Source organism: Coturnix japonica, unplaced genomic scaffold, assembly GCF_054131305.1.
Source record: "Coturnix japonica strain WE unplaced genomic scaffold, WE-NBRP24 Scf063, whole genome shotgun sequence".
NCBI classification, from domain to species: domain Eukaryota; kingdom Metazoa; phylum Chordata; class Aves; order Galliformes; family Phasianidae; genus Coturnix; species Coturnix japonica.
Window position 1 is genome coordinate 664,329 of NW_028188966.1, and position 11,365 is coordinate 675,693.

Sequence of the window (11,365 nt, forward strand, 5' to 3'; positions counted from 1 at the left end):
AGCACCACAACGACCCCGCTGCCCCATAACACCCCAACATAGGGCCTGACATGTGCCCCCCCTGCCCCATAGGGCCTGACATGTGCCCCCCCTGCCCCATAGGGTCTGACCTGTGCCCCCTCCTGCCCCATAGGGTCTGACCTGTGCCCCCCCCTGCCCCATAGGGTCTGACCTGTGCCCCCCCCTGCCCCATAGGGTCTGACCTGTGCCCCCCCCTGCCCCATAGGGTCTGACCTGTGCCCCCCCCTGCCCCATAGGGTCTGCCCCATAGGGTACGTGACTGCCCCATAGGGTCCACACCGACCCACAGGGCCCATGCTGGCCTGGCTCCCCCCTACCCCATAGGGGCTGACCCATGAGGCCCACGCTGACCCATGGGGTCCATGCTGAGCCGTGAGCCCCCCCTGTTCCATAGGGTCCGTGCTGACCTATGGGACCCCCCCCCCCAATAGGGTTTGACCTGTGGGCTCCCTCTGCTCAATAGGGTCTGACCCACCGGGCCCCCATTGCCCCGTAGGGTCCACGCTGACCCACGAGCACACCCTGCCCCATAGGGTCTGACCCACACAATCCCCCCTTGTGCCCCATAGGGTCTGACCTCTGTGCTCCCCCTGCCCCATATTGTCTGACCCACAGATCCCCTTTGCCCCACATTATCCGACCCACGGATCCCATGCTGCCCCACGCCCCCCCCTTCCCCATAGCAATGTCTACCCAGGTGTGCACTGTGCATTACTGTGTGTGCACAGCGTGTCTGCACACAGGGCACACTCAGTCCCCCCCCATCCCCCCTTCAACCCCCCAGTGGGGGGGGGCTGCCCCATAGACCCCCCCAGGGCTGCCCCATAGCCCCCCCCAGGGCTGCCCCATAGCCCCCCCCCAGGGCTGCCCCATAGCCCCCCCCAGGGCTGCACTGCCCACACTGGGGGGTGACACATCAGCACCGACCCCACTTGTGGGGCTGACTCAACCTCCATGGGGGGGGCTCTGCCAACCACCCCCCCATTAAACACTGCAGGACCCCCCCGGGCTGCCGACCCCCCCCCACGTTCCCCCCCCCCCATGATGGATGTGGGGCTGCCCCACACTCTTTGTGTTCCCCCCTCTCTCCCTCTCTGGGTGCCGGTGTTGCTGAATGGAAAAGCCGTGAGTCAGGCGTGTGTCATCGCACACATAGCGGGACCCGGCGGGATATAAGGGCGGCGTGGGGCAGAGCGGGGCCGCAGCCACGGGGGGAGAGTGGGACACACTGAGTGTGAGTGTGATACACTGAGTGTGAGGGAGTGTGAGTGTGATACGGGCACCTGGGGCTGAGTGTGAGTGTGAGCACCAGTGTGGGAGGGGGCTGGGGGGGCTGGGGGAGTGTGTCAAGGTGTGTATCAGTGTGTCAAGGTGTGAGTGTGGCACTGTGTCTCTGTGTGAGTGTGTCAGGGTGTCACTGGGTCACAGTGTGAGTGTGTCAGGGTGTGAGTGTGTCAGGATGTCACTGGGTCACTGTGCCACTGTGTGAGTGTGTCAAGGTGTGAGTGTGTCACTGGGTCACTGTGCCAGGGTGTGAGTGTGTCATAGTGTCCCTGTGTGAGTGTGCCAGGGTGTGTGTGTGTCACTGGGTCACTGTGTGAGTGTGTCAGGCTGTGAGTGTGTCTCTGTGTCAAGGTGTGAGTGTGTCACTGTCACGGCATCAGGGTGTGATTGTGTCACCGTGGTGTGAGCGTGTCGCAGTGTTGGGCTGTGAGTGTGTTGGGCTGTTTGTGTCACGCTCGTCGTGTCGCCATGTTGGTGTGCCCGCAGTGCACCACCATGGGACGTCGGTGCCACATGAGTGTGAGTGTGGCACTGGGCTGTGACTGAGTGAGTGAGTGAGTGTGCCCCCATTGTGCCCCCATTGTGGCCCCATTGTGGCCCTATAGTTGTGTGGTTGTGTCCATACAGTTGTATTGTTGTGTAGTTGTGTAGCTGTGTTGTGTAGTTGTGTAGTTGTGTTGCTGTGTTGTTGTGTGTTGTGTGTTGTGTTGTGTAGTTGTATTGTTGTATTGTTGTGTTGTTGTGTAGTTGTATTGCTGTGTTGTTGTGTTGTGTGGCCGTGCCCCCATTGTGGCAGCACCGTGGCTGTGGGGTCACAGCGCCGTCGGCCCCACACGTGCAGAGGACACACAGGGCATGGCAGGTAAGGGCTGCGCTGGGGGGCGGGGGCACCCCATAGGGAAACCCCATAGGGACCCCAATAGGGAAACCCCATAGGGAAACCCCATAGGGACCCCATAGGGAAACCCCATAGGGATAACCCATAGGGACCCCATAGGGATAACCCATAGGGAAACCCCATAGGGACCCCATAGGGACCCCAATAGGGATACCCCATAGGGACCCCATAGGGATAACCCATAGGGACCCCAATAGGGACCCCAATAGGGACCCCATAGGGATACTGATAGGGACACCTCATAGGGACCCCATAGGGATAACCCATAGGGATACCCCATAGGGACCCCAATAGGGACCCCATAGGGATACCCCATAGGGATACCCCATAGGGATAACCCAAAGGGACCCCATAGGGACCCCATAGGGATACCCCATAGGGATAACCCATAGGGAAACCCATAGGGATAACCCATAGGGACATCCTATAGGAACACCCATAGGGATACCCTATAGGGATACCTCATAGGGACCTCATAGGAATACTGATAGAGACAGCCCATAGGAACAGCCCATAGGGACATCCCCATAAAGATGCCCCATACAGACACCCCATAGGGACCCCATAGGGATACCTATAGGGACCCCTATAGGGATACTGATAGGGGCACCCCCAAAGGGACACCCCCATAGGGACAACCCCATAGGGACTCCACAGGGACACCCATAGGGACCCCATAGGGACGGCCCATAAGGTTACCCCATAGGGACACCAATAGTGTACCCCATAGAGCCCCCATAGGGACCCCATAGGGACAACCCCATAGGGACAACCCCATAGGGACAACCCCATAGGGACTCCACAGGGACACCCATAGGGATAACCCATAGGGACTGCCCATAAGGTTACCCCATAGGGATACCAATAGTGTACCCCATAGAGCCCCCATAGGGACCCCCATAGGGCCCCTGTAAGGCCCCCATGCAGACACCAATAGACCCCCCCATACCCCCATAGACCCCCCATTACCCCCATCCCCCCTTTGCCCCCCACCCCATTGGGCCGTGGTGCTGCTCCCCAAACCACAGCTGTGCCCGCGGGCCTTGCACACGCGTGTGCACCGACACACACACACACACACACACACACATACACACACACACACATACATACACACATACATACACGCATATATACACACACACACGGCGCCGCCGGCACCGCCAGGTGCGGCCCCCCCCCCCCCCAGCCCCCCCCGCCCCCTGACTCACCCCGCATCACTATTTCCAGCCCCACTGCAACGGGACCTCACAGCACGGAGCCGCCCCATGGGATGGGGGGGATGGGACGGCGTGGGGTGGGACCCCCGACCCTTAGACGGACCCCCACCCCTTATAGGACCCCCACCCCTTATAGGACCCCCACCCCTTATAGGGACCCTCACCCCATTATAAGGACCCCCACCCCTTAGAGGGACCCCTGCCCCTTATAGGGACCCCCACCCCATTATAGGGACCTTCACTCCCTTATAGGGACCCCCGCCCCTTATAGGGACCCCCCACCCCATTATAGGGACCCTCACCCCGTCATAGGGACCCCCACCCCTTATAGGGATCCTCACCCCATTAGAGGGACCCTCACCCCATTATAGGTGGGGGTCTCACTCCATAGATGGGATCCCCTCCCCGTAGATGGGACCCCCACCCCATAGATGGGACCCACACCTCATAGATGAGACCCTCACCCCATTATAGGGACCCCCTCCCCATAGATGGGGCCCTCACCTCATTATAGAGACCCCAAGACCCCTACCCACAACCAGTGGGACCCCCAGCCCTCGCCCCAAGCAATGGGACCCCCAGCATGGAGACCCCAAGGCACCCAGCCCCCCCCCATCACTGTGGCCCTTAATGTGGGTCCCCATAGCCCCCCTGCAGCCCCCTTGTTCCCCCAGGCGCCGTGTGGCAGACGCTGCTGGCCCTATTGGGGCTGTACCCCGGGCTGTGCCCGTCGCTGCCCCCCGCCCCCCGCCCACGACCCCCGGACCCTCGCGCAGACCTGGACGGCGTCGTCAGCCTGGCCAAAGCCCTCCTGAGCGACACCAAGGCCTTCCTGCTGCAGCTGGTGAGAGCCACTAACGCCAATGGGACCCCATAGGGACCCCACTAACACCCCATGGGACCCCATAGGGACCCCCATAGGGACACCCACTAACACCCAATGGGACCCCCATAGGGACACCACTAACAACCCATAGGGACCCCCATAGGGACACCACTAACACCCCATGGGACCCCCACAGGGACCCCACTAACACCCCATGGGACCCCATAGGGACCCCCATAGGGACACCACTAACACCCCATGGGACCCCATAGGGACACCCATACATCACCCATAGGGACCCCCATACAGCCCCCACAAAGACCCCACAGCAACTCCCCCACAAAGACCCTACAGGGACCCCCATACAGCCCCCCACAAAGACCCCATGGGCACCCCCATAGGGACCCCCATACAACTCCTCCACGAAGACCCCATAGGGACCCCCTTACAGCCCCAACAAAGACCCCAATACGGTCCCCCATAGGGACCCCTATACAGCCCCCCCCATGGTACCCCTCCATAGAGCCCCCCATAGAGCCACCCCATAGAACCCCCCTATAGGGCACCCCATAGAGCCTCTCCATAGAGTCCCCCCATAGACCCCCCCATAGAAACCCCCAGTGGAGCCCCTCTAACAGGCCACCCCATAGAACCCCCCATAGAGCCCCCCCCCGTAGAAACCCTCCATAAAACTCCCCCCATGGAACCCCCTCACCCCATAGAACACCCCCCATAGAAATACCCCCCACCCTATAGAAACCCCCAACCCTTCCACCCCATACCCCTCCATTATAGAGACCCCCACCCCATATCCAAACCCCCATCCCATACATAGAGACCCCCCCGTTATAATGACCTCCACCCCATTTCAGTGACCCCCCCCATACACAGAGCCCCCCACCCCATTATAGAGCCCCCCTCACACACAGACCCCCCCACAGATGGGACCCCCACCCCATTATAGCCCCCCGCCCCATTATAGCCCCCCTCCCATTATAGCCCCCTCCCATTATAGCCCCCCCTCCCATTATAGCCCCCCGCCCCATTATAGCCCCCCCGCCCCATTATCCCCCCCCTTACATTCCCCCCTCTGCTGCCCCCCAGCGGTCGCGCTTCCCCGCTGAGGGCGAACACAAACTGGACTCGCTGCCGTCACTGTCCATGAGCGCCCTGGAGCTCAGCAACATCCAGGTGGGTCAGGGGGGGTTGGGGGGTCCTGGGGGGGGCTGGGGGGCCTTTATGGGGTCTTGGGGGGGTCCCGGGGGGTGTCAGTGGGGCTGGGAAGGGGGCGTTGGTGGCTGCTGGGATCCTGTGGGGGTTGGGGTCCCTGAAAGGTGGGGGTCGCTTTGAGGTGGGGGTGGGGTCCTTGTGTTCATTAGGATCCTATGGGGGTCCCATTGAATTGGGGTCCCATCGCTTTGGGGTCCCACTAAATTGGGGTCCCATTGAATTGGGGTCCCACCCTTTTGGGGTCCCATTGTTTTGGGGTTCCATCCATTTGGGGTCCCACTAAATTGGGGTCCCATTGTTTTGGGGTCCCATCCCTTGAGGTCCCATTGAATTGGGGTCCCATCCCTTTGGGACCCCATCTAATTGGGTGTCCTATTGGGGTCCCATTTCTTTGGTGTCCCATCCCATTAGGGTCCCATCCCTATGTGGTCTCATCCCTTTAGGGTCCTATTGGGGTCCCATCCCTTTGGGGTCCGATCCCTTAGTGTTCTCATTGCTTTGGGGTCCCATTGTTTTGGTGTCCCATCCCTTTGTGTTCCCATTTCTTTGTGGTCCCATCCCTTTGGGATCCTATCTAATTGGGTGTCCTATTGGGGTCCCATTGCTTTGGGGTCCCATCCCTATATGGTCTCATCCCTTTGGGCTCCTATTGGGGTCCTATTTCTTTGGTGTCCCATCCCTTTGTGTTCCCATCCCTTTGTGTTCCCATCCCTTATTGTTCCCATGTAACTGTCCCCATAGTTCGGGGTCCCTTTATACCCCTATAACCACACCCCTCTCCCCGCAGCCCCCTGGCGCCCTGTCCCGGCTGAGCTCGGACCTGCAGCGCTACCAGCGGCACCTCGAGTGGCTGCGTCGCTCCGGGCCGGCGCTGCGCCCCCTGGAGGCGGAGCTGGGAGCGCTGCACAGCCGGATGGAGCGGCTGCTCAGGCGGCTCGACCACCTGGTAACGAATATGGGGAGGGGGCGACCGGGATTAAATGGGGAGGGGGAAATAGGGGCGGGGGTAAGGGAGCAGGCGGCGTGGGAAAGGGGCGGGGCTTCGTGCTGGGTGATCAATGGAAGGGGGCGGGGCTTTGTGTTGAGTGATCAATGGAAGGGGGCGGGGCTTCATGCTGGGTGATCAAAAGAAGGGGCGTGGCTATTGGAAGGGGGCGGGGCTTTGTGTTGGTGGTTCACTGGAAGGGGCGGGGCTAAATGCAGGGGGCGGGGCTTTGTGATGAGCAATGTAAATGAAGGGGCGGAGCTATTGGAAGGGGGCGGGGCTTTGCGTTGGGCATTGTAAATGAAGGGGCGTGGCTATTAGAGGGGGCGGGGCTTCGTGATGGTGGTTCAATGGAAGGGGGCGGAGCTTTGTGTTGGGTGATCAATTGAAGGGGCGGGGCTAACGGCAGGGGGCGTGGCTTTGTGCTGGTTCAATGGAAGGGGGCGTGGCTTTGTGTTGAGCAATGTAAATGAAGAGGCGTGGCTATTGGAAGGGGGCGGGGCTTTGTGATGGTGGTTCAATGGAAGGGGCGGGGCTTTGCGTCGGGCAATGTAAATGAAGGGGCGTGGCTATTGGAAGGGGGCGGGGCTTTGTGTAGGGTTATGCAAACAATAGGCGGGGCTTCGTGTGGTTATGCAAATAAGGGGCGTGGCTACTGGGGGGGCGGAGCTTTGTGCTGGGCGATGCTAATGAAGGAGCGTGGCTACTAGAATGGGGCGTGGCTTCGTGCTGTGTGTTTCAACGGAGGGGGCGGGGCTATGGGAAGGGGCCGGACCCTCCCCAATTAAACCCCCCCCCATATTTCCAGCTGTCCCGGCTGAGCCTGAGCCGCCCCAATGACCCCCACCCAGCGCTGCCCCCCCCCGGCTCCCCATGGGCAGCCGTGCAGGCGGCGCACGCGGTGCTGAGGGGGCTGCACCTCCATCTGGACTGGGCATCCAGGGCCCTCGTGCTGCTCCGGAACCGGCTCTGACACCTGGAGTCACGTGAGCAGCGTCACGTGATGGCGGGCGGCAAGGTCACATGACACGGCACGGCACCCCCCACCCCCCACCCCCATCCCGGTTTTATTTATGCGCTATTATTTATTATTATTATTTATTAATTGCGTTCCGTTGTATCGCCACCCTCTATTTTATTATTTTATTCTCCTTAATTTTATTATTTTATTGTTATTTTATTATTATGACGGTTATTTTATTGTTATTGTTATTTTATAACCCCCCTCCCCTGTTGTTTATTGCCCCCCCCCGGCTTTAAAGGGGGGGATTGAAAGGGAAAATAAAGGAGAGCAGCAAAAAGGTGGAAAATGGGCAAAAATGGGGAAAACCACCAAAAAATGGGGAATAAAACACCAGAAATGGGGAAAAATGCACCAAAAATGGGGAATAAAGCGCCAAATATGGGGAAAAAGCACAAAAAATGGGGAAAAAAGCACCTAAAATGGGAAAAAAACATAAAAAAATGGGGGGAAATACACAAAAAATGGTGAAAAAAGCACCAAAAATGGGGGAAAAAGACCAAAAAATGGGGAATAAAACACCAAATATGGGGAAAAAGCTCAAAAAATGGTGAAAAAAGCACCAAAAATGGGGAAAAAGACCAAAAAATGGGGAATAAAGCACCAAATATGGGGAAAAAGCACAAAAAATGGGGAAAAATACACCTAAAATGGGTGAACCCCCCCCCAAAATGGGGACAAAGCCCCCCAAGGTGCCTTTTTCAGCCTCCCATCCCGCACTGTGCCCCTAAAGCCCCACATATTAGTGGATCCCATCCCCCCCGCCCCACAACAGAACAACAGTGACCCCAAATGAGCCGAATTGGCCCCAAACGGGCCCTTTATTGCCCCGACACCCCCAGCGCGGGGGGGTCCCTGTCATTATCCCTCCCAGCCATTAGGGGGCGCCCGTTGTTCTCTATGGGCTTATCCCTGTCATTCCCCCTCCCGTCCTGCAGGGGGCGCTGCGGGTTCTCCTTGGCTTGTTCCCTGTCATTCCCCCTCCCAGCCATTAGGGGGCGCCCGTTGTTCTCTATGGGCTGATCCCTGCCATTACTCCTCCCATCCATTAGGGGGCTCCCGTTGTTCTCTATGGGCTCATCCCTGTCATTCCCCCTCCCAGCCATCAGGGGGCGCTCGTTGTTCTCTATGGGCTGATTCATGTCATTCCCCCTCCCGTCCTGCAGGGGGCGCTCGTTGTTCTCTATGGGCTGATCCCTGCCATTACTCCTCCCATCCATTAGGGGGCGCCCGTTGTTCTCTATGGTCGGTTCCCTGTCGTTCCCCGTCCCGTCCTGCAGGGGGCGCTGCGGGTTCTCTACGGGCACATCCCAGGGGAACAGCGCCCCCAGCGCCGCCATTTTCTCCCTATAGACGCGGTCGAAGCGCTCGCTCTGCTCCGCCGTCAGGTGGTTCTTCCAGTCCCCGGCGATGCCTTTAATGGGGGGGGGTCGGTCACATACACCCCCCATAACCCCCCTCTATTGCCCTCAGTGCCCCCCATCGCCCCCCGACCCCCATCCAGCGCCCCCCACACTGCCCCCACAGCCCCCCTATCCCACCCATAGCCCCCCATAGACCCCCCCAATGCCCCCATAGCCCCCATGCCCCCCCCCATGCCCCCCCCCATATCCCCCCTTAGACCCCCCATTGCCCCCACACCCCCCTGTCTCCCCCATATCCCCCCCATAGACCCTCCCAATGCCCCCATAGACCCCCCATAGCCCCCCTGTCCCCTCCATATCCCCAATAGACCCTCCCAATGCCCCCACAGCCCCCCTATTCCCCCCCATATCCCCCCATAGACCCCCCCAATGCCCCCATAGCCCCCATGTCCCCCCATAGACCCTCCCAATGCCCCCATATCCCCCCATATCCCCCCATAGCCCCCCTGTCCCCCCACATAGATCCCCCAATGCCCCCATAGACCCCATGTCCCCCCTCATAGACCCCCCCAATGCCCCCATAGCCCCCCACAGACCCCCCCATTGTCCCCATTGCCCCCCTTTCCCCCCATAGACCCCCCCACAGCCCCCCTATCCCCCCCCATATCCCCCCATAGACCCTCCCAATGCCCCCATATCCCCCCATATCCCCCCATAGACCCCCCACACCCCCTGTCCCCCCCCATATCCCCCCATAGACCCTCCCAATGCCCCCATTGCCCCCACACCCCCCTGCCCCCCCCATATCCCCCATAGACCCTCCCAATGCCCCCATAGCCCCCATATCCCCCCATAGCCCCCTGTCCCCCCCATAGACCCCCCCAATGCCCCCATATCTCCACCATATCCCCTCATATCCCCCCATAGCCCCCTACAGCCCCCCTGTCCCCCCCCATATCCCCCCTGTGCCCCCACATAGATCCCCCAATGCCCCCATAGACCCCATGTCCCCCCTCATAGACCCCCCCAATGCCCCCATAGCCCCCCACAGACACCCCCATTGTCCCCATAGCCCCCCTTTCCCCCATAGACCCCCCCACAGCCCCCCTATCCCCCCCCATATCCCCCCATAGACCCTCCCAATGCCCCCATATCCCCCCATAGACCCCCATAGACCCCCCACACCCCCTGTCCCCCCCCATATTCCCACATAGACCCCCCTAATGCCCCCATATCCCCACCATATCCCCCCATAGACCCCCCATAACCCCCCTGTACCCTCCCATAAACCCCCCCAATGCCCCAATAGCCCCCATGTCCCCCCCTATCCCCCCTTAGACCCCCCCATAGCCCCCCTGTCCCCCCCATATCCCCCATAGACCCTCCCAATGCCCCCATAGCCCCCCATATCCCCCCATAGCCCCCCTGTCCCCCCCATAGACCCCCCCAATGCCCCCACAGCCCCCCATAGACCCCCCCAATGCCCCCATATCCCCCCCATATCCCCACCATATCCCCTCATATCCCCCCATAGCCCCCCACAGCCCCCCTGTCCCCCCCCATATCCCCCCATAGCCCCCCTGTCCCCCCACATAGATCCCCCAATGCCCCCATAGACCCCATGTCCCCCCTCATAGACCCCCCCAATGCCCCCATAGCCCCCCACAGACCCCCCCATTGTCCCCATAGCCCCCCTTTCCCCCCATAGACCCCCCCACAGCCCCCCTATCCCCCCCCATATCCCCCCATAGACCCTCCCAATGCCCCATATCCCCCCATATCCCCCATAGACCCCCCACACCCCCTGTCCCCCCCCATATCCCCCCATAGACCCCCCCAATGCCCCCATATCCTCACCATATCCCCTCATATCCCCCCATAGACCCTCCCAATGCCCCCATATCCCCCCATAGACCCCCCATAGCCCCCCTGTCCCCCCCCACAGACCCCCCCAATGCCCCCACAGCCCCCCTGTCCCCCCCATATCCCCCCATAGACCCCCCATAACCCCCCTGTCCCCCCCCACAGACCCCCCCAATGCCCCCACACCCCCCTGTCCCCCCCATATCCCCCCATAGAGCCCTGCAGCCCCCCTGTCCCCCCCCATATCCCCCCATAGACCCCCATTGCCCCCACACCCCCCTGTCCCCCCATAGACCCCCCTATATCCCCCCATATCCCCCCCATTGCCCCCATAGCCCCCCACAGCCCCCCTGTCCCCTCCCATATCCTTCCATAGACTCCCCATAGACCCCCTGTCCCCCCCCATAGACCCCCCCAATGCCCCCACAGCCCCCATGTCCCCCCAATATCCCCCCATAGACCCTCCCAATGCCCCCATATCCCCCCATATCCCCCCATAGACCCCCCACACCCCCTGTCCCCCCCCATATCCCCCCATAGACCCCCCCAATGCCCCCATATCCCCACCATAGCCCCCCATATCCCCCATAGACCCCCCAATGCCCCCATATCCCCACCATATCCCCCCATATCCCCACCATAGCCCCCCATAT

At 60.9% G+C, this 11,365-nt stretch overlaps 1 protein-coding gene across 2 annotated transcripts; it reads left to right on the forward strand.

The window, feature by feature from the left end:
• Window positions 1-554: 554 nt before the first annotated feature.
• IL11 (interleukin 11) lies at window positions 555-7,765 on the forward strand. 2 transcript variants are annotated; one of them, XM_015850563.3, is made up of 5 exons: window positions 555-2,167; window positions 4,098-4,267; window positions 5,354-5,440; window positions 6,267-6,425; window positions 7,273-7,765. In XM_015850563.3, the coding sequence occupies exons 1-5, from the start codon at window positions 2,161-2,163 to the stop codon at window positions 7,435-7,437; spliced, it is 588 nt and encodes a 195-aa protein (XP_015706049.1). In that variant the 5' UTR covers window positions 555-2,160; the 3' UTR covers window positions 7,438-7,765. The 2 variants fall into 2 exon arrangements, with proteins under 2 accessions (XP_015706049.1, XP_085389914.1); XM_085533788.1 differs by lacking the exon at window positions 4,098-4,267 and having other exon boundaries at window positions 1,350-2,167.
• Window positions 7,766-11,365: the final 3,600 nt, after the last annotated feature.

Excerpts from the sequence above, each read along its gene's own strand:
- IL11 (XM_015850563.3), top strand. Across the intron at positions 4,268-5,353 it reads AGGCCTTCCTGCTGCAGCTG|CGGTCGCGCTTCCCCGCTGA; the intron begins GTGAGAGCCACT and ends GCTGCCCCCCAG. Across the intron at positions 5,441-6,266 it reads TGGAGCTCAGCAACATCCAG|CCCCCTGGCGCCCTGTCCCG; the intron begins GTGGGTCAGGGG and ends CTCTCCCCGCAG.